This window comes from Echiichthys vipera, assembly GCF_963691815.1.
Source record: "Echiichthys vipera genome assembly, chromosome: X".
Taxonomy (NCBI): Eukaryota; Metazoa; Chordata; class Actinopteri; order Perciformes; family Trachinidae; genus Echiichthys; species Echiichthys vipera.
This window is the reverse complement of record NC_139825.1, coordinates 22,828,680-22,852,996: the sequence shown is the minus strand read 5'-3', so window position 1 is coordinate 22,852,996 and position 24,317 is coordinate 22,828,680. Positions and strand designations below refer to the sequence as shown.

The 24,317-nt window shown below is 39.0% G+C and overlaps 1 protein-coding gene across 1 annotated transcript; it reads right to left on the bottom strand.

Annotated features, from left to right (window-relative positions):
- Positions 1-1,683: 1,683 nt before the first annotated feature.
- Positions 1,684-6,113, bottom strand: miip (migration and invasion inhibitory protein; the record flags this gene model as incomplete). Its single annotated transcript, XM_083939494.1, has 9 exons — positions 1,684-1,854; positions 2,171-2,290; positions 2,435-2,531; positions 3,143-3,269; positions 3,365-3,444; positions 3,551-3,662; positions 3,748-3,853; positions 4,333-4,535; positions 5,876-6,113. The coding sequence occupies 9 exons, from the start codon at positions 6,111-6,113 to the stop codon at positions 1,732-1,734; spliced, it is 1,206 nt and encodes a 401-aa protein (XP_083795620.1). The 3' UTR covers positions 1,684-1,731.
- Positions 6,114-24,317: the final 18,204 nt, after the last annotated feature.

Here is a 24,317-nt window from a genome sequence, read left to right as displayed (position 1 = left end):
GAGTATCACCTGCCTGTGATAGGTGTCAGCAATGTGCTGCAAACCTAACACACGTGTTCTGGCTTTGCCCCTCCCTACATTACCAGTGAAACATTGAGAGACTTTTTTTGTGGTCTTTCCCTCATTGCATTCCTATTTTGTCACCCCTAATGGTTAGGAGACCAGTACTGACTATTTGGAAAGTATATCAGTATATCCCTGGTTAAGATACAGCCTATATGTTCTTAGATTTGAATAAATCTGACTTACATTAAGTGGCTCCTCCAATAAATTCAGGAAAATATGGTAAGAATTTTCTTCTAATTCGATAAGAAACATTTCACACTTATTTCTGATTGAAGCAGCTTTTGTGGTTTGAAGGTGTATCAATATTGTTTTCCTGTTTGTTGATGTTATTTTACTCAATTTTATTTTGCCATTCATGTTACCTCGTTCAGCACTTTGGTCAACTGCAGTTGTTTTTAAATGTGCTACATGAATAAACTTGATTTGATCTGCTGCTATACTGACTATAGTGTCATAACATTTAGTATTTATCAGTTTTGAACGTTGGTTTGGTGTTTAAAGGGAATATATATCATTGCTATCTATTTTTACAAATAACACAATATTAGATAATTCATTAAAATATTTTATATTCAAGCAAAATCCACATGAGGATTTGAAGATACCATGATCTTCAGAAGCATAACTTCTTTTCACAACTGCTTGTGGTGTAAATCAAATGTAGTATCACAAAGCCTCATCTCACACAAAGCTTTGGTCTCACGTAACAGCATCTCGGATCTAAGATGAGGATCAACAGTCTGTCTGCCTGATAACAACTCGGCAGAAGCTTTGCTTTGAACAAGCCCTTTGTGCTACAGCATCAAAGTATCGTTGCTCAACACTCCCTTCACTCAACAAGGAACTAAAAGAAATCCGAGATATAATCGTGTTAAACTTGAATCATGACCAAAAAACAATAAAATGACATTCTCTTTACTTTTAGTTAATTCTGTTCAACTGGAAAATCTCTTGTCATTGGTGGGATTGCTACAGTTTTAAAGGTGGCTTTGGTTTCCTGTGAAATGCATCCTCTGTACAGTACATCAGCCTCAGTGTTTCTACAGTGTTTCTGTCCCACAGTCAGGAAGTGTCACAGGAAGTTAAAAACAGAAGTATGCATGAACCTGGGAGCCAAAGCAAATAACTGGAAAAGGAGCAACAGAGATGATTCAAAATGACTTCCTTAATGCTGTGAAATTTACAAGGCCAACTCAAAATTAACCTTTGCTATGCAGTTCTGAAACGTCTCTGCTGTGGCGTAACATTATGAGCTCTTGCTTCACCTCCACAAAGCTGCTGACAGTCACAAGTAGAGTCTAAATCTGTCCCGAACAAATAAAATGCAACTCCTGCAGACATGAAATATGCTGCTCTGTCACTTAAATGATTCCCTTATCATTAAAATGATTTATTAATTCAATTATTTGTATATACCAGTATAAATAGGACAAGAAATAACCAAACGTAGTATTTAAGATCAGACAAATGACGAAGCATTCTCTTTTTTTTAATATTCAAAAATCTAATTTCACATTCAGCAGATATATTACAGAAAAACATTATTCAAATTAAATGTTTACAAAAAAATACAATACAGAGCAAAAAACAAAAGGAAATCATTTTGGGTGGCGTCAAATGGCTCAGGAACTCAATAATCGCTTCAAAAATGACTTTGATTGTTTGTCAGAGCAAAGGGTAAAATGTGCTTCCTAGTTTTCTTTTGGAGGAGAAGTGTTGGAAGTTGTGACGAGCCAAGCGAGACACAGCCGAGATCTGGTTAGCGGCCACTTTGTGTGCAGAGAGATCCTGAAAAATATTAAAACCACCATATGAGAACTGTGCCATGTAAATCCTCAAATGATTCAACATTTATCTTCTTTGTCCTTTTTCAATTTCATTAATAACATTTGCATTTAATTTAGATGAGCCAGTTCCAGGTTGCTGCCATTGTGAATGCAGGTTTACTGGAAAAGCTTACTGGGACAATTAATGGAACTGAGCTATTGTTAATGTTATTACCTCTGCATGTGCTTTTCCTACAAGAATACGTCAAAATGTCTGCTGTGTAAAAGGTCTAGAATATTTTGGTTTGAGATACAGTAGGAAGCCTGCCGTGTGTCACCTCCATGTCCTTGTTCTGTGGCCCGGTGGAGCTCTTCATAGTCAGACTGCTCTGCAGATCGAGGCTGCTGGGTGGTGGCAGCGTGCCTTGACCTGGGTTGGACCAGCCTGAGAGACAGTGCTGCACGAGAGCAGAGAGACAGTACGCTGATAAAACTTAAAATGTTAAACATTAAGGTGTTCACATGTTCATGTAAAGATCTCAGAAGGGGAATTACACAGTTTGGAAGTCATAAACGATCATGCAGTGGGGTCCCTTACTCACCGATGGTAACCCCAAACTATCAGAGGGGTCGAAACTGGATCGCCGATGAGCTTTGTACTTGTAAGGAGGCAGGAGGGTGGAGCGAGGGATGCTGACCCTTACAAATAAAACAGAAACTGATAAGACAATAGACAGGCTGCTACAGTGGTAAAATGCTGTGATTCTAATCTAATTTTAACATGCAGATTGTAAGAATTGTCTCTTAAAATCATCTCAAGAAAATTAGCGGGGAAAGGCTTTTCACTGGTTTCAAAGCCCTGGCTGTCTTTCCAGCACAAATTCAAAAACATTTTCATGACTGTAACTGTCTCTAATAAATACATTTGAACAAAATTAGACTACAAATATGACTAAACTATTTTTACAAGTTTTTGAAAACGTTTTTCTCCCTGAGGATGCCCGACCCCACAGCCTTTTTTCTACTTTAATGTATTTAAAGTAACACACATTACTACTTTAAGTGCCATTATTTTATACTGAGACATACAAGTAAAGTCAGGAGCAGGACTTGTTTCAGGCTGTAATACGTAAACAACAAGGAATAAATAACACACTATGAAAAGATCTTAGTTGCACTGAAGGGCTTCTGTATTCATCAAGCAGGGACAAATATATCTAATTAAAAATCTCTGATGCACGGTGCCATTGAAAGTGCCCTGTTGTTCCTAAGTGGTCATGAAAGGCAGATAAAATGCACATCATTGTTACCTGACGTGAGCCGGTTCAGCAGTAGTGTGGGGGTGGGAGGATTTGTGCTCTTTGCACACCGGGCAGCACTCCTGAGAGTGAAGTGGGATGGGGAACAGTCTGCTGTTAATCCTGTAAGAGAATGTACCTGAAAAAAAGGTGAGCACGCAGAAGTGAGAATTTCTTTGGCCATCATGAGAAGATAAATGAAAGTAGCCTAATAATATAAATTCCCCCTCTTACATTGATGAGTATCCGTGTTAGCCTTCGGACCGTCCTCGTCTGTTAGCAGCGGCAGAACTGAATGGCTCTCCTCTGGAAATCTTTGAGGGGAGCAAATGAATATTACTTTAATCTATAAATCACAGCATCATCAATCACAGGCAAACCTGACACACACATCAGTGCAGTCAAGTGTGAAGCACTCACTCGGCTTGGGGGCCACGGACACACTCTTCTCTATTGAGTGATCGAAACGTGCGCAGGTCATTGAAGAACTCGTCAGGGCGCTCTATCAAGGAGTCCTCAGCATCCAGCACCCCTTAGAGGGAACAGACATCACATGTTAGGGCTCCATTAAATGATTGTGTAGGGAAGAAAGAAACAGGGAGACCAATAAGGCGTACCTGCTATCCAGTCATAGCCGAGTAAAGGCTGCAGATGATGCCTGTCTGAGGCAGACATCTCTTCGCATTCATCAGACTGAAATGTGACTCTACTCTGCACCTTCCTCTGCAAAAACAAACAAGTGGTGCAGAGTAAGTTTAAATATAAGGAACTGGAAATCTAAAGTCTAATATTTAGCAAATCATCTCATACTGCATACTTCCCTACTAGTTGGATATAACCCAAACCGGGCTCTGACACTGTAGGGCGTTGAAGGACCAGAGCAGTGTTGGTTATATACGGATAACAATGTTTTTGTACACAAAGTGCAATTGTTTGACATAAAAGATACTGCATTATGTTTTTACGTTTTTCTGAGACAGCTGATCTTGCTCAACATGCATTTCCAGCAATATGGGGGTATGTTTTCACTTGGGGATGAACAATCCTTTGAGCCAACCAGTATTGACAATGTTACTTATTTTAAGAGATAAGATTTAGGGAACAAAGTCAGGGAAGTGATGATGATCTACTTGACAGTGTACAGCTAATTTTAAAATACAGAGACCAACTTGAGCATACTGTCCTTGGTTCTTTTTTCTTACCTGTTCTTTGCTGTGATTTACGAGACAGGACTTGGTGCCGACTGGTCTCGTATCCTGCAGCCTGCTGTGGTCAAGAAAATGTCGGTTGCTATCTTTGAAAGGGTCCAGTGGTTTTACATGTTCAACAGTCTCTTCTCTGTTTTCGGAGGTCAAAGATGGTGTTTGGATAGTTCCTCGGAGTCCTGTTTGTCCCTCACATGTATCTGATGGAGACACAAAGGGGCAGATTTCTTCATCAATGATTCCACGTTTTTGTTATTCGTCACATGCACCTGATGCAGTGGAATGTAAAGTGATATAAGCAACACAAAACAGCATTAAAATAGAGTAATTCCTCCAAATTTTAAAAGTCAAATATCAGTAAATATACCTAGTTTGACAAAAAAAAAACTTACTACCTTATTCCTTACCTTTCAATTAATCATTAACTATTTCAAATGTGACCAAAGGGATATACACATCTGAGCTACCTACTCTCTAAGCCAGGGGTCTTCAACATTTTTATGCCAAGGACCCCTTAGCTGAAAGAGAGACAAAGCAGACACCCCCTACAACAAATACTGTATTTAATTGAGTTGCATATTAAATTGGACCTGACAGCTTAGGTGGTCCAAAGCCTGTACACACAGCTTTTTATGGCACACAATACTAACATTTTACAATGGTCATCATTAACATATTCATATATGTATACATCATATGTTAATGTTAAACATACATTATGAAGGCACAGTGAATCCTTCAGCTCAACTGTATCTGTGCATGGCTAGCTTTCCTATAAGTCAGTAAGCCTGTCATCAAGCTTGTGTAAATGTATTTTTTAATTTTGTTCACAAATGTATATGTACTAATAATACGTTGTATTCTTGTTAATGTTAATGATGATTTTCTTTTCTTTATGCCACTTATACCATGCCACCATGGTTCACAATTTTGTAGAGGCTCGCCATCATTCAAAAAGTACTGCACAGGGAATAATTTACTGTGTTTACCTTTCTTGTTTATTCGTCATAAACAGCCAACAGCGTGTATATCAGATATATTAGTAAATCAAAATTTTAAGGGTCTGGGGCATGTAATGTCTCCTCACCCCCAGTTTTTCTCACCATCTTCCTTTTCTCCCAGTGTATGGACATCTGAAGCCCTTTCTTTTTTAAAGCCTGCTGATGATCAGCGTCTGTGTAAGAAACTACCCGTCCATTTGTGTTGTAGTGGAGCAGAGCAGAGATGAATGTGGAGTCAGAAATATATTTGTCAAACATTACTTGTTCCACCATTTCAATCATTTTTTTTGTCTGCGAAGTGTGAAGAATGAGAAGGCAGAAAATACATTTATCAAATTCTGAATAATTTAGTTTTTTTTTGTATTTGCGGGAACAACTCATGTTTTACAGAAATTGGGCGGAGGGGCATCTACATCCATGCCGTGCAGTAACTCTGAGGACCCCCTGATCTCTAGAGTAACGCTGGTTAGCTAACTTAGCTGACGTTAGTGTCTGCAGACATCTCTCGCGCCTATTGTGAACAAGACAAGTGCTTTTACCCGCAAATCTCACGGTAGGTTTGGCGAGGGCGGCCCGGGCAGGACCGCTGTCTCCACCGGTCCGGGTCAGGATCTCTGCCGGGCCTCTGCTCCCCTCCTCAGCCTCGTCCTCTCTCTCCCTCTTGCGGCTCTGACTGCCGCCGCTCAGCCGCTCCAGTGTTTCTCTCCGCTGCCTCAGCTGGTTCAACAAATCTCGGTTACGCTCTCGCAACGTGTTCAGTCGATCGCTGGAGGACATTTTAAAACATGTATGACAGGTTTAAATTCACGTTTATCTACCGAGAGTAGCAACAGCAGCGGGAGCCCGTTTTAAACCACCGGCTCCATGACAACAACGCGCTTGAACGACAACAAGCATTTGATTGGCTGTGAAACTTCCGGTCTAAGGTTTATTAAAGAGACAGACACACGTAAACCCAAAGAATTATTCCAATCTTTGTTTCGCTATTATTGCTTTTTTAAATATCATTATTATTATTATTATTATTATTATTATTATTATTATTATTATTATTATTATTATTATTATTATTATTATTATTATTACTATGTTGCTTCACTTGTAAACACAATGCAGTGGTCTCAGTGTGTTTCCCTATAAATAAATTATAAATAAAATAAGAACACCACTAGATACTTTTGAGACTATCAAATGTATAATAAAACAAGATCGGATCGTTTTAAATATGTTGCATCTGAAAAAGTAGTGATTCTTCTAACAGCCTTAGCCTACTTGGCTACTTTAAAGCCATTTAAACATGTAGGCTACTTGTTTGTTTACATGTTTAAAGGTCTTTATTTAAATATTGAAACGAAACAGGTTAAATATCCAGCATATACTTTATTTCTCGTTTTATTTATTTATTTAAATATTCACTGTATACAGAAAGTGTCAAACACTAACATATAATACAACACATGAGAGCTTTTTTTACATTTAAAAAAACAATGAATAGAAAAAATAAATACAGCAAGGATCTCATGTAAAATAAAAATCAATCAATCAATAAATAAGCATTGTCATGTCAATACATAGATGTATGTAATAATCTATTTTATCATAGATTTCATTAAATGTCTGGGGGTATATCAAATATAATTTCATAGTTGTCTTAAAATGTTGTATTATTTTTATTTGTGACTAAGGTTAGGGATTTATAAAGTTAATTTAATTCAATTAAACATGACAAAAGGTTGATTTGGATAAATACTGATGACACTTGTTCTTATTTTCATAATAACACATAACATCTTTAAGGGAAAAGTCCGACCAACATTGCATTGTGACATTAGGGGATTGCTTTTATCACAACTGTATTCTTTGAAAGGTACAGGAAAATGGTGACGCGAGAGAAACTCTCATAGGAGAGGACAAGACCGTGTTCATCCAAAATATTATTGATACCTCTCTCAAACTATTTAGAATATAAAAGAGACTTATTCCTAATAGTAATGGTTTTATTTTGGTTAGGTTTTGTCATTTAAGGTAATGATGTCACACAGTACAGAAGAACAAGAAGTAGTAGTAGAAGAGCAACAATAACAAAACAATTAAAAACTTGTTGGTAGCGTAGTTTTTTTTCAAACTCATTCATTCCCAATGTTCCTTTTACATTTGAATTTGAAATACAATACAAATACAATTTACAAAAACTCATTTGAGGAAACATTTGCTTGCATTCAAAACAGTAAAATAAAGTAAAATAATCACAGGGGTTGACATTTCAACAAAGATGCTTTAAGCGTGTTAAAATAATACTGGATTGTAATTTAAAGAGCAAGAGACCATGACATTGTTTCCTATAATTCGTTGATAGACTGCTGTTCGTAGCGAAGTTATCATGGACGTAGAAACAGGAACGGACACGGACACAAAATGGCGCCCCATTCATTCCTATGGAAAGCTGCCCAGTGGCGCAGGCTCCCCCAAGGACGGCGCCATTTTTGCTTCTCGTGAACGCGTGCACCGGATGTAGAAATGCCCGAGCGCCAAGCACGAGCGAGTAATGCCACATTAGCAGCAGACATACACAGTAGTATTGTTTTAAAAACGAAATTAAAAACTGTAAAACATCCCTAAAGGTATTATCGGAAGAAAACCAGTCTATTAAGGAATTATATGAAACAATGTCAAAGTCTCGTGCTCTTTAAGTTTCAATCGGGTGAGTTTTGTGAATTGTACTTTTTCAAATTGAAATGTAAAAAATTGTGATATGAAAAAAAGTTTGAAAAAAAATAAATACACAGTAGCACTGATTAGTACCAAAGAGGTTATAATACTAGGAGGTGACACTCCCTTCACTCGCCCATACAACATTTTCGTGCAGTCGCGGAGCGGAGTAACCGCCATTTTGGACTGAATATATTTTAAAAAATGCAATTTGTATTCACAAGAGGGAATTAATCTGGTTAAAACTGCTGTAAACAAAGGCCATGGTAGTCATTCATTCATCTTCAACCGCTTATCCCGGGGTCGGGGTCGCGGGGGTGCTGGAGCCGATCCCAGCTGATATCGGGCGTAAGGCGGGGTACACCCTGGACAGGACGCCAGTCTATCACAGGGCACATAGAGACGTACAGAGACAGACAACCATTCACACCTACGGGCAATTTTAGACTCATCAATTAACCTAACACATGCATGTCTTTGGACTGTGGGAGGAAACCGGAGTACCCGGAGAAAACCCACGCAGACACGGGGAGAACATGCAAACTCCGCACAGAAAGGCCGAGGTCGGGATGCGAACCTGTGACCTGCTTGTTGTGAGGCGACAGTGCTAACCACTACACCACCGTAGTCATTTTACATAAATATTTTTCCCTTCACTGTTTTTATCCTAGTAATTACATTATTACAACTATATTTAGCAATTTATGCATAAATATCTTATAAAATCAATCATGCCTTATCCACAGAGCATTGTGAAAATTAATTGAAAAACACATGGATACGTTTTCAGAGACAAGTTACCTTTTATTTTTATTTTTCATCATAAAATGATTATATTATAATTTTTATATCATATAATATGTACACAAAACACCAAGGAAAATGCCTTATATTCAATTCAATTCAATTCAGTTTTATTTGTATTGCCAAATCATAACAAAAGTTATCTCAGGACACTTTACAGAGTAGGTAAAGACCACACTCTATGACTTATTTATGATTTACATAGACCCAACAATTTCCCGGTATAGTGCGGTGGCAACGAAACCTTCCCTTTAACAGGCAGAACGTCGGACAGACCCAGCTCCGTGGATGACGGCCATCTGTCTTGACCGGTTGGGGAGGAAGAAAAGGAGAGAGAGAGAGAGAAAAGACGGACAGATGGACAGAGAGGGACAAAGACAGAGACAGACACACTTCCAGTAACTATAATAATATCTATAGTAATGTGAATATGACTTATATGTTATGGCAGTTAATGCAGCAGAATAGTAGAAACAAGCACAGCTAAGGTTATAAATTATAATAGTAGCAGGAAGCGTCATACAGGACCACGATCAGCAGGCACCACCACGATCAGCAGAGACCTGCGAGACGACAAAGCACAAACAACTGCAGGGAAGAAGTTGAATTAGTAACATTCATTGATGAGACATGAATGATACAGACAGAGAGGAGAGAAGCTCAGTGTATCGGGGAAACTATTATCCCCCGGCAGACTAGGCCTATAGCAGCATAATTAAGCAGAACAAAATCAGCATAAAAATAACAACATTGCATGGGGCTCGTAAGTCCTAGCTGTAAGCTTTATCAAAGAGGAAAGTTTTGAGTTTACTCTTAAATATGGGGACAGTGTCTGCCTCCCGAATAACACTTGGGAGTTGGTTCCACAGAAGAGGAGCTTGGTAGCTGAAGGCTCTGCCTCCATTTCTACTTTTGGAGACTCTAGGAACGACGAGTAGCGCTGCATTCTCAGAGCGCAGCGATCTAGTCGGGTGATACGGTACTATGAGCTCTTTAAGATACGACGGAGCCTGACCAGTAAGAGCTTTGTAGGTAAGGAGAAGGATTTTAAATTATATTCTAGATTTTACAGGTAGCCAGTGCAAAGAAGCTAATACAGGAGAAATATGTTCTCTTCGATTTGTTTTAGTTAGTACACGAGCTGCAGCATTTTGGACCAACTGGAGACTCTTAACAGACTTATTGGAGCAGCCTGATAATAAGGGGTTACAATAGTCCAGCCTAGAAGTAACAAATGCATGGACCAGTTTTTCTGCATCTTTCTGAGACACAATGTTCCTAATTTTTGCAACATTACGCAGGTGAAAATATGCAGTCCTTGTTGTTAGTTTTATGTGAGAGTCGAAGGACATATCCTGATCAAAAATAACACCCAGATTCCTTACTGTGGTGCTGGAGGACAACACAACATCATGCAGAGTAACAATGTCTTTAGCTATTGAGTTTCGGAGGCCTTTGGGGCCAAGTACAATAACTTCAGTTTTATCTGAGTTTAACATCAGAAAATTGCAGGTCATCCAGCTTTTTATTTCCTTAATGCACATTTGAGGTTTAGCTAACTGATCGGTTTCTTCTGGTTTGATCGACAATTATAATTGTGTATCATCAGCATAACAATGAAAATTTATGGAGTGCTTCCTTATAATATTTCCTAAGGGAAGCATATATTAGGTGAAAAGAATCGGTCCAAGGACAGAACCCTGTGGGACTCCGTGACTAACTTTAGCGTGAATGGAGGATTTGTAGTTAACATGTACAAACTGAGATCTATCTGATAAATATGACTTAAACCAGCTCAGTGCGGTTCCCTTAATGCCGATCAGATGCTCCAGTCTGTGTAGCAGGATGTGATGGTCAATAGTGTCGAAGGCAGCACTAAGATCTAGTAAAACAAGCACAGAGACAAGTCCTTTGTCTGAAGCTATTAGAAGGTCGTTAGTAATTTTTACCAGTGCTGTCTCAGTGCTATGATTCACGCTAAATCCTGACTGGAGTCCTCAAATAACTCATTATTATGTAAAAAGTCACACAGCTGATTGGCGACTAATTTCTCAAGGATCTTAGAGAGAAAAGGAAGGTTAGATATAGGTCTATAGTTGGCTAGTACCTCAGGATCAAGACTGGGCTTTTTAAGAAGAGGTTTAATTACAGCTACTTTCAATGACTGTGGTACATAACCTGCTGATAAAGACATGTTAATCATATCTAATACAGGAGTGCTAACTATAGGTAACACTTTAAGTAACCTAGTTGGAATAGAGTCCAGGAGACAAGTAGAAGGCTTTGATGTTTAAATATTAGATGTTAATTTGTTAAGATCAACTGTAGAAAAGCAGTCCTACAGTTATATGTGGAAAAACTAATGGCAATGAACATTATTCTTCTAGTTTAGCTTGTTTTTAATTATCTCTTCTCTATTATTATTATTATTATTATTATTATTATTATTATGACAATGATGGCCTGCAGCTCCCATAAACTTTGCTACATTTTTTTATTTTAATTTGTTGTCTTTTCAGCTTTATCACTGAAGCATGTATAGCATATGGAAGCGATAAACCAGTCTATGAGACAAACTCAGCAGATCAAGTGCCACCGTAAGGCAGTGTGACCCAGCACCCGGAGATCGGACTGCTTTGACGGGGCTCACGAAAGTTCAGGACTCCGGTGGGATGAGTCTATATTTAACGTTACATTGGTGAATGTTGCTTGGTGATCAAAGTCAAACGTTAATGGACAATGGTTAACGTTATATGTCAATATATTAATATTAATTATCTGGCCATATGATCTGGCCAGATAATTAGAGACCACTGTACAACTGCATTTTGTTGTGCAACCGTGTTGTAACATTACAATGACAATAAATGAAGGTGTATCCTGAACTGAATAATAATCTGAATGATAATTTGTCATGGAAACAGTCTCTTCAAGGCAATCAGACCTCATAGCCTGGCCTTTACTGGATAAGATGTTTAAGCCAAAGCCGAGTTTGTAAAAGACATAAAGAAAAACTTTAGCATTAGTTAACTTCAGTCTTCAATTTAATCTTTTCATAGATGATGATAATACTAAGACAAGTTCGCTAGGGAAACTATGAGAAGCTAGCTCTGGATTCGTAGTGGGATCATTTGAGCAGTTAATTTAAGTTTACTGCTTGATTTTCTTCATTGTTGACATAATGTTACAGTAAGGTAACTGAACTAAATGGCGGACGCACTGTCAGTGCGCCCTCTGGTGACGGTTGCACAAAACACGAGAGTGTCGCCTCTCAGTATTATAATCTCTTCAGTAGTAGTCTTTATCACTGACTGCAGAGCCTGGGCAGCTTGGAGCTGCATAAACCACCGCACAGCCCAAACCAGATATCTGGGAATTACCTTTCACAGGTAAGACTGTGAAAACAGTGGTTTTAGGTTGTATTTGACCAGTGTATATTATATGTTATATGGGCCTACTACTCCACCAGAGATAATAAAACTGTGCCTTTATAAGACACCAGAGGAGCTTCAAACTGTTTCAGCAGAGGAACAGTAAATAGAAGTCAAACAAATCTTACACTAGTTATCAAAAGATGATCATAAGCTTATTGTGTATTATTTGGTAAAAGACATAGTTCAGAGATGCAGAAGTTTAGGGGAATTTAACTGTTCCCCCACTTTTCGGACAGGACAGACTTATTTATGCTGTGTCTGAAGTTATATCAGTCACTCAAACACTCAGTCGTTGATGGGATAAAATAACATAATCCATAAAATGATGATGCCATAATCCCATAAGAATCAAGGAATTGAGCGAAACTAAGCAAGTCAACCGTTTTTTTCTGAAAAATGAAACCAACACAAGAGGTGCCAAAAAGGAGTTCATCAGTTGGTCTCTTGAGGCCTGCTTCAAAATCACAGTCTATGGTTAAAACTCACCGGTGAAATCTAATGCAGAGTGAGATGAACACACACACACAAACACGCACACACGCACGCACGCACACACACACACACACACACACACACACACACACACACACACACACACTCAAAACCATGGTACGAGCATTAGGACTAAGGGTGAAGAGATTAAAAATATGGGTCAACTGATTATATTGTGATAGCTGTGCACCAGCCAGCTGTGACTGTGAGGGATGTGATAAAAACATTACTCAAAGCAGGTTCATTGTTCTTTCTACTAGGGTCACTCCTATGTGTTACCTGTAGAGATGCACTGATCCATTTTTTCCAATCCAATACCTATACCTATACCTGGGTTGAATGTACTGGCCGATACCCGATACCGATCCGATCCTACTGTTGAATGAATGAACTGTATACCTTGCCATGTGAGTGAAGGCATCATGCTATAAAAAAAGGTATGCTTTCATATAAATACCTCAGGCTGTGGCTGGACAATAAACTGGACTGGACAACACACACCAGCCACCTGTACAGGAAGACACAAAGCAGGTTGTACTTCCTGAGGAGACTGCAGTCCTTCAACATCTGCAGCAAAGGGATCAATAAAGAGAAGTCTAAGTCTAATTTTGACCAAAAAATAAATGACTGAAGAAAGCCATGTCTAGGATGGAGAGTCTGGAGCAAGAGATGAGGAACGTTAAGGGCCGAGAATGGAGGGCAAAGAAGACGGAGCAGGGTCTTCTGGAGGATCTGAGAGGGCAGCTGTTTTGTAAAAATAAAGCATAACGTGTACAGGACAGAATGAAGAAACTTGCACATCAGTTCGAGATTAGAGCTTTTTTTTGTTGTTGTTTTGAAAGAGGTTCTTTCTCTGTTTTACTTGGACTGTGGATCTTTTTTTGTTTACTTGATGTCTTTCTGAGGGAGGACAAAAATGTTTTATTTTATGAAAATGCTGCTTTTCATCCCATATTTTTAAGAGGAAAAGGAAACCCCTTTCACCGGGCAATGTGTCCATATTGTAATCATCATACTGAGGGATATTTTTGTTGCTGCTGTTTATATTCGTCCTGATGTAAAGTCAAAAATGCACTTCAGGAATGCACAACTGCTGTTGGAAACTATAATTGCATTTTGTTGTGCAACTCTGTTGTACAATGACAATAAATTAACCTTTTACCCTGCAATATTTGGATTATAACTGCACAATATACACAACTTTTTTTTTTAATCTAAAGGACATGCTGTTGACCAATAGAGGGCGCTATTTACTCAGTTAGTGACACTAAACACAGTTGATGGCCAGTACAGATAAAGCAGATACAGTAATAACAAGGTAGAAGAAATACTCAGAAATAACATAGTGAATATTTTATATCAGATAATTTACATTCTGAAGATAAAATCTGATGTTAATCCTTTTGAAATGTAGTGTAGCAGAGGTCTGCTAGAATTAAGCCTCTCCCTCTGTGTGTGTGTGTGTGTGTGTGCATGCTTGTGTGTGTGTGTGCGTGTGTGTGTGTGTGTGTGTGTTTTGTAATCTGAGTTTTCTCATACTTTTTCTTCAGTATTTCAAGTTTTGGCACCTTTAAATGTCAATTACTACTTACTCAATTACTGAACACCATTGTTTGAAATGAGAGTCTATGCACAAAATTATGTTGATTATTTATCTTGTCTGGTCAAATAGCATCTTTCAATGAACTGAATAAAAACACAGTCCTTGCATTTAACTTATAACTGAATAAAAAATGGTTAAATATTGTAGTTTATACTAAAACTCAAGGACACAAAACAAAGAACATAAAAAGCCTTCGAAGTCTATTTGAGCCTAAGCAGTGCCACAGCAGCCACAGAGCAGGGACAAAATAGAAAACCATATTAGGTAGAAATAAGGAATACACACAAGAGGAAACTCCTACAAGGACATTTCCAAGAGGTGCCAAGAAAGAATAATGAGTCCGGGAGTGTCAGCAGACATCTAAATAAATTAGGTTTACAACAACAACCTTCATGCCATGTATTCATAATCCAAGCTCATTCGTTTTGTTAGTTTAGGTTAAAACTGTGAGACAACAAATATCTAAAATCATACTTGCTCTGAGACAGACACTATTGTATCCACCTATCTGGAGGCAAATGCACCGGAAAGAAACTAAAAGTCTCTTCATTCAGAGAATATTGACTTTTTCTTCTTAAAAATGACTCAAAACGATGTATTGATTATAGTCGTGCTTGTATAACCGAATCTGCATTGTTCTGTACATGTTACAGCTGAAAGTTAAACATATTTGATAATACTATAAAGAGATAAATCCGAAATCTGAAGAGCTGGTAACTCGAGACCTTGAAGACTTTAAGTATTTAATGAAAGCCCGGTGGACGATAGGGATAAGCTGTACACGTCAACCATAGTGTAGTCCCCCCCCCCCGACTATCCTGATTGTTTACTGATGGGGAACATTTAACCCTGAGCCCTAATCAAGAAAATATGATTACCTAAGTTAACGTCATGCAGTACATATGGGGAGATAGAGTACATTATATCTCCTACAAACTGGGTGTCCAGGGAGACCAGGAGTCAACACAGCTCTTATCAGCAGCTGCACCGACGACTCATCCCAGAAGACAGAGAGCTGAACTGACAGTTCGCAGAAGTTAGGCTAGGGTCTTCTTCTTTTAGATTTGCAGATAACTGAATGTGACCTGTGGGGAGCTGTACTACCTTTAATCAATAAGGAGAATCATAATTTCTTGCTGATTTCCTTTGTTAGATACATGTTGGCTGATGGATCAACATGTTGATTCTCTCTTAGAGGACAATCTGTGCTTGTAAAAGTGGTGGAAGTTGATCGTATTCAGCCTCTGCTGGGTGGCTTGATGACATTAGTTTATTTACATTAAACCTGTCCATCAGTGGTGGCACTAATGACAGTGTTGCAGGTGGTGCAGGGTCACAGCCATAATCATAAGCCTGATCCCCGTGGAGCGAATGGGGCTGAGCAGCGTGGGCGAGGTGCTCTTCTGTATTCCAGTCACGGCTCGTTTGCTCTGAGAGCCGTCCAGACCAGTCCAGTATGATTAGTTGACCACAGAAGTGTGGAGTTGAACCCCATTATCATTTAACGGTGGCAGTCATGAAGTCATATACTCCTCCCTGTCTCTCTAATTACACCCCCACTGTTGGGCTCCAAGCAATTACTGCCTGCTGCCAGAACGCTTCATCGTTCATTAGGCACAGATAGCAGACACACAAGACAACAGAAAATACAACATATATATTGTATATGTATATAATAATAACAACAAAATATCACCAAAGAAAAATTATTTTGATGAAAGGAAAAGATGTGTTTTGGAGAAAGGTGCCAAAAATGGTTGGAAAATGATTTATATTGATGAATATTGTATATTTACTTCGATAAGTTGAGGAGGGATGTGTTTGTGCCCTTCCCTGGCCCTGTCTTATTATATTCAGTTTAGGCAACAAGGGGCGGCCGGTGGCTGAGTGGTGAGAGCCGCTGCCCCATGAGGCTAAAGGTCATCCAGGCAGCGGCTGTGGGTTGGACTCTGACCTGTGCCCCCCCCCCCCCCCCCCCCCCCCAATCCAATTTCCGATCTATCCTATATGATAAAAGGCTTGAAAAACTTAACCTGACTCCCGCCAGATGACTTTCGTTCCGCCTAGCTCCACTTATAGGAAAGTCATATCAGGGTCCGCAAAAAATTGTCAGGCCAATCAGGACCGCTGGGCGGGGTTTTATAGATAGAGCAACGACTGTGGCGGCCTGCATCGAGAAAGCAGGCGTCAACATCCAACTGCCCCAAAGAAAAATGTATTTAAAAAAAAAAAAGTTTTAGGCAACAAAAGGTGACGGTCAGGATTAGGCGTCAAATCCCAGTCTCCTGGGTGAAAGTCACATGTTTTGGGACCAATCCCCCACCCCAAGCTGCCTCCTTGAGCGGAGATCAGCAGTCCTATAACATGTCCCCGGCTTTAAATACATGTTTTGTCAGACTGCAGGCATTTGAAAGAAAACCTCCTCTTCTGTTTGTTTACGACCTTGGATAAAAAAAAAAAAAAAAAATGCAATTCATTAAGGCACAAGTGCTGTTCGAATAAAAGTGGTTTGCTTTGAATGCACCCAAAGATTTTTCTTTAAAAAAGACTATTTAGCGTCCTGATGACAACGCAGACAACAATAAATTATATACAGAAGAAAAACACTGCACAGGACACAAAATGATCTCCTGAATATTAAAGTGAGATCAAAATAAAATGGAGGGTTCATATCCAATCTAAATCACCCAGACATAATTACTGTCAGGATTAATAACTATGGCATGATGTTTTTCTATTAAACAATAAAATCTATCACTAGTTTCCAGTGGAGGACAAAGGCAGACACACTGAGAATGATAAAAAAACAGCTATTCTTTTTTATTTACCTAAAGCTAACCAACTGTCAGTCAAGATCCCTTTGAATAAATATTGTTTTAAAGTAAAGCACAGTTTTAATGTTGACTTTTAAAACAACAGTATGCCCTGTTAAAACACAATTTCTACTTATATTGAGTTGAGCAATTGTCCAGGGAAACCAGTGTATGGTTCAACAAACCACCCTGTGTGAGAGCTTTGATGGTCCGCCTGCTTTTTTTATTTTATCAGAAAAGTCTCTCTTGACTCTGATGTTGCAGAACAGCCATCATCGCAGTGGGGATATAAGAAAGGCAAAGGAAAATAACCCGAAGCCAAGGTACACATCCACCCTGTGTGTGCTCTGTGTGTGCTTTGTGTGTGTGTGTGCTTTGTGCGTGTGTGTGCTTTGTGTGTGTGTGTGTGTGTGTGTGTGAGCTTGTGGTTCTGTCGAAAAACACGGGCCATTAGTTCTTTTTCGACAGCAACCACGTCTCCCAACAAGCTTTTTATATTTTCCTGGAACCAGGCATCTCCAAATAAATACGAGTTAGGTGAGACTGTGAGAAAGCACACTGAGATGAGGTAACATCAGAGAGTGACCAGCCGAGGATACTGATGGAGAGGGAGGGGGGTCTGACAGACGGGGGTGACTAACAGGATAGGTGAGGGAAGTGGTTTTTGCTGATAAAGAAAGAGAAAGGGTCGATTGTTCCCACCACTCTAGCGATAGAGGTGGATGCCATTAAGATAAAGAGGATTAGACCTGCCACCTCGTTGTCCTGCTACAACCTGAGAGACAGGTGAAGAGTACAAGACCCCATCCAGGGGAGTTTGTTGTCACCTTTCAGCGACCAAAGAGACTGATTCATCATGTGGAGATAATAGGATACTGTTTGGATTAAGATCAATCCAAGCAGCATTCCTCATCACAAGCAACTCAATCACAAGCTTGAAAAACAGACCACAAAACATTTTCATCAGTGGTGGAAGAAGTATCCAGTATCAGATTCAACGCTTAAAGGTCCCATTTTATGCTCATTTTCCGATTCATACAACATATGTTTCTATTAGAACATCTTTACATGCGTTAAAGATATAATCTGTAAGATTTTCATCTAGTTAATTGTCTTTTAGGTTATCTATCTAAGAGAGTTAAAACAATGGTGACTGATCATGTGACGCACTAATGAAAGCACCTCCATGTGTATTTTAGTCTGTGTGTCTGCAGTGACATTCCCTCCCTAAATGCAAATGTACCGCCATGTTAATAACGCTGCTAACAGCGGTTGGTCTTCTGGTGGAGCTCGTCCAACTGCTGAGTCCGGCAGAAGTGTAACAGGAACATGTGTGTGTGTGTGGATTTAAGAGGGTAACATATAGGGGGCGAACTGGAAGTAGAGAGGAGAATGTGTTTTCATAAAGTTTACAAAAGAGGAAAATAAATGTAAACACATTTAGCGACCATGAACGTGAAGATGGAGGCTCTGAAAGAACAGGCTCGCCTGTTATTACATTTTAGTGCCAAAGAGTCTGTTAGAAACAAGATATCTCAAATCTTACAGATTATGACTATAATGTTCAAAGACACGTTATTTTTCTCACACTGCCTTTCTGAACATGCCTGTGTTCACCCTCTTTTAGCGCCTGTCTCTTTAAGCCCCCCTCCTGAAAATGCTGTCAAGCAGTCTGCTCTGATTGGTCAACGTTTCCGGGGCTTATGCATCTGCGCTCTAGGTGTTTCTGCACCGTCACTGCAGTTGGAGAATGACTGTAAGACTTTGTGACATCACAAGTGTACAGAAGAACTGACGGTTGGTTTAAAGGCACAGTTTCTGATTATGGACAATATGGGACCTTTAAGTAAACGTAGCAAAGTAAAAGCATTCAAAATGTTACTGAGGTCAAAGACTGAAAGACTTTTATTTCAAGAAAGTTTTAAGTTTAGTTGTGCTGTCTGTTCCGAAGTAGAAGGTGTCACTGCCCTTTTGTCATTATTTTCAGATTATGTCTGTGTAGTTTAATAAAAAGAAAAAACTATTTGCTTTTGTTAGTGTCTCTGGGACGCGAGATATGATATTCACAAATAGAAACCAGACTTTTTTAAAGTTGTTTGTATTTTTTATATTTGTTGCAACAGCAGCAAGTTAAGTTAAGTTTTTACTTACATACTTACTATGCTTGACCACGCTCAGGTTTGGTCAGAGAGAGAGTGAGGGGTGAAGAAAACAGTGAAAATGTCCACAGTGACCTTGGTGGTCTGCTGTGGTCGCCCTTATTTCAGAACATCACGCCTGGAAACGGTGATCTAATGGATGCTGATTTATGAGACGAGGACAGAAACCATGAGTTTCAGGTTCGGTTCCTCTGAGTTAGTCAGCAGTGATCTCACATCAGGGCTTTTATGTCACTGCTGTGCTTAATGACCTGTGTGTTTCTCTGAGGCCTATTAAACACATGCTGTAAATCAACAGATAAGGAACATACCAGTTAATCACAGCCTTTGTTGCAGACAATGAATCTAACAGATCGCCGCCGAGCTGACGGAGAGTGTGTGAGGGCGACTAACACTGTCATGTCAGACAGACGGACTGCCTCAGCAGCCACCTATTTCAAACAATCCTCTATTTTATCCAGCAAACCCTTCTTTTATATAAATATATATTCTTATATAAGCCAGTAGACTATAGCATTGTTAGTATTTGTAAGGACATGTAAAATTGTATCAACCCCTCACAATAAAAATGTTTCTCGCTTGCATTGGCTTTAAGCATTGCAATTAAAAACTAAAATATTCTGGGCTGGTTAAGCTCATGCTGACTGCTGGTCTAATCCGACAGCATTTAACACAAGACATAATTAACAGTGAGAGGAGAATGTAAAGCAGTGATTACTACTATTGTCAAGCCACAAGCTCAAAAAAGTGATTTTAATGAAAATCAAAAAACAGAATGAAAAGAAAAACTGCATGTTAAAGGTTCCATATTGTAAAAAGTATTGTATATTGTAAAAAATTATTGATTATAAACCATGGTGAGGTTCTATAAAAATATTGTGGAAGTATCAAAATGCACACAGCCCGTATTCAGAAACTGTGCATTTAAACGAGCCATCAGGACGTCTGTACGGTTGTGATGTCACAACTATAATCAGGTTGACGCTTTCACGTTATCAGTGTTATCATTTTGCAGCGATGCACCGATGTGAATCCATGAATGAGGCAAGTGTCTGTGGTAAGTTCACATCTGTTGCAGCAGGACAGTGAACTGTTATCTGTACTGCAGAAGTCAGTTTCAGTTAAACAGGTGAGGTGAAAGTAATATTGCCGTTAGTGAAATAACGCTAACGAGCGATCAGATCTGTATTATGGTTTTGCCCTCATTGTTGTCTGTGAAGTGGAGTGATCAAAAGTCGGGACACCATTTAGAAAATAGCCTTTTAAATGCTACATCCCTGGTCATATTGTAATTAGTGTGTGTGTATTGTGTTTAGGAGGCAATTTGGTCTGTGTGCTCTGAATAATTTGGCATGCAGTTAACACACCAGTCATAATTTTGTTTTAATGAAAACTCAACTCCTGCCATTTGCTGCTGCTCTTCACCACAACTTTGGAAGAAAGCGTGTTTTACAGCAAGTGCTCTGCGGTGGGTGTGAAGGTGGTTTATGTGATTTACAAAAGTAACTGATAAATAATTAAAGGCACAGTTATAGAGTTCCTCCACCTTCCAAATCACACTTTAACCCCTGTATGTATAAGTAGAAAGTGCCGCTTGTTAGGCCTCGGCAAAAGGAGGACTCAAATGCAGTAGGGGAACAGTAAATGCAGGCTTTATTTCTGACACACTGTTTCACCTTAAGACAGAGCGATAAACAAACAGCTACAAAACTCTAAGCTCGTCAGTTCGGACGAGGGAATAAACACAGAAAACAAATGTGGCAAAAAGCACCACACAAACAAACTGAAAATCACTCCCAAGGGAGGAAAAGACAACAGGCGATGGCTACGATCTGAATTACTATCCATGAAAAGATATACAAAAGAATATCGCTCACAATGAGGAGAGAACAAAAGGCAGTAAACAAAAACCCATGCTGCACCGAGCTAAAGAAACTACAAATCAAAAACACTCCAAGAGGAGGAAAAACAACGGCACGATGAAAATAAATTATAAGCCGACCAAAAAACTTTAAGAAACAAAAAAATAAAAAATCACTTGTCTTTAAAGGTAAATAAGGAAACAGAAATATAAGCAAGGTAATACTTAGAATCAAGACAAGACAAGGGAAGACGAGGACTATATACACATGAGGGAGGGTGACACAGGTGGAAGGGCAAGTGACCTGAAACGAGAGGAAGATTATTCTTTCAAAATAAAACAAGAATTTCAGAAGACAAAAATATCAAGATAGGACTCCTCTCACCGTGGTGTGACACGGCTACAGTCGCTCCCCGGCTGCAGAGACACAGAGGGCGCAGATATGGAAGACCAGGAAACACTAACCAATCAGAGCCGACTGGGTTTTTTCAGAGGGGGTCTTAAAGATGACAGGTGAATATAGGTATATTCAGACAGACAGTATGAGTTTTTGAACATTAAGGCATGTAAACATTTTAAAGTATAAACCAAAAATATAAGTGAAAAAGAGCATAATATTAGGTCTTCATATGCTGATTAATTAATCGGTTTTAATTTGTATTTCTTTTGTTGGAACCAAAGAAAGTAAACATTTGGTCCACGTTGAGCAACCTGTAATTTGATATCATTTTTAGTCATGACGCTTTTTGCCAAAATATATAAACTGTCATCCAACAACAACATCCTTCTCTCCATTTTCCAAGCACACATTACATTTTCTGCTGCAGGCTTTTAGCAAAGTTGAGCAGCCTTCTCCATCAAATATGTACCGTAGCATTCATCAACAATAGCCTAATTAAAAAGCTTTCAGGCTTGTTTTTCAGACCCACTAATCATACAGAGACAGTCCAGTATTTGTTTGTGGCCTGTGTGAGAAAAAACATGTGCTGCCTTACAGCAAATAAATCTCCAATAATCGAATTTGAAGTTTCCTACTTAAACATAATTAGACTAACTCTTGCAAAAAATAAATAAATAAATAAATAAAATGTGGATACTGTCTGCACTGAAGTGTATAATGTGCAAGATCCAGACTGGAGACTGCAGCAAAGTAAAGATTTGATGTTTGCCAACAGCTTCTTTGAAGTTAGGAAATGACAATCATGACAAAATGAAACAAGCAACACATAATCTGGAAATGCTGCAACACAGAAAGCCCAGTTGGCAGAAAGCAAAATGTTGTGACTCCTGGAGATGACAAATCTTACCAGCACAGCAACAGTCTGGGAGGAAAGAGGGAAAGAAAGAGCTCCTTCCTTCAAAAGCACTGATGTTCATTTACTTTGAATGAAATTAGTACAAATTACTGGGGACAGATGCTCTCCTGCGAACTAGAACTAAGATAAAGCAGCTTTCAGAAGCATAAATCTGACTTTTAACTTCAATTTCATGGTTCGTTGCACCAGTCACCCAGGCAGATATATGAGTCTCCTGTCTGCAGTGTACTTACCGGCATGCTTGCGGGATGACTTCATAGTTCAGACGGACAGAAAGATGACCAAACACTGTAATGCTTTATGACATGCTCTGCTCTGATTTGGTTGTGGTTCTGCAGCCTCATTGCAGCCGGGGAACTACTGTAGCCACACTTTCTACCTGTATATAGTATATTTGTGACATCACAACCATACAGAAGTAGTATTGTTAATTGTGTATTGTTATTGTAGTATTGCTTGTTTAAAGGCACAGTTTCTGAATGAGCGTTTTGATACTTTTATAGTCTCCCCTTTTACAATATGGGACTCAAACAAAGTGAATCTAAAAAAGGGCCTGTCCCAAGATTGCAAAAAGGTCAAAGGCATTTTTTGGTCGATGTGTTCATGATATTGTAGGTATATTATTATTATATTATTATTATGATAAATGACTAAAAACTCAAAAAGAACAATATTTGTAGTTATTTTAAGAACAGTTTTCACCCCTCCATCTGAATTTGTATTCCAATTATGGACCTTAGAGAAGTTAAATTCTCAATGTTGACTGAGGATATCATGGAAATCAGTAATCTTACACTTCACACAATGATTACATGAGAGGAAACATCCTCTCTGCTAAATAAAATCCATGAATAAATTATCAACTCGGTTGCAAACCCCGACTCCCCACTGTGTTGCACTCCATCATCCAAGTTGTTGTTAAATGACTGCAAGCTTCTTCACAAATATTTCTGCAACATTAATCTTCAATCAATTTAAATTATGCTTAATTTCAATGACAAAAATTAAAATCTTTAACGTATTAATAGCATGTATTTCTTTTTTGAGTTCAATCCACTGAATTTTATTTACTCTCTCTGATCTTGTGTTGTGCAGCAGCAGCCACCTGAGTAACTGGGTGTCTACGAGCATCGGCCAAACACACTCTTCCTTTTTTATTATCAGGTAATTAGTGTGGTTAATCAGGCTGATAATGAGCCTGGGCACCGTGCCATTTCAATCTGACACCAGGCCAGGGTTCAGATCCCCACCAAGAAACACCTCGGGTGTCTGAGATCTCCCTGAAGACGAGTCTTCCTGGACGCTAGAGCAGAGAGGGATGACAAGGGCAACAGTGATAAGTGGTGTTTGTTTTGATAATAACTGGACATAAATCAACACAGGGATAATAATAATAAAAAATCAGCTAAAAGAGGTATAGAAACTCTTGCGTTATAGATTATCTGTCTGCAGAGTGCTCTAAGAACATGTTTGTCTTATCTCTCTTCAAGCTTTCCAGATTTTTCTGCCCTGTCGTCTTAGCAGCTAGGGACTCTCCACAGGGAGAAAAAGAGGAATTGATGCACACTGTAACACAGCCTGCTCAGATAAATACATATCATATCATAACCCACCTCAACCCCTCATAACACACACATCCACAACATCTTATAACAGTACTTTGATAAAAAAAAAAAACAATCCTGTATCACCTCCCATCTGCCTCCTCTCTTTCCCCTCCCTCTGTCTCTTGCTCTCCCTCTCTCTCTGCTGCCTCACTCATTCCCTGAACAGCACGCCAAACTGGATAA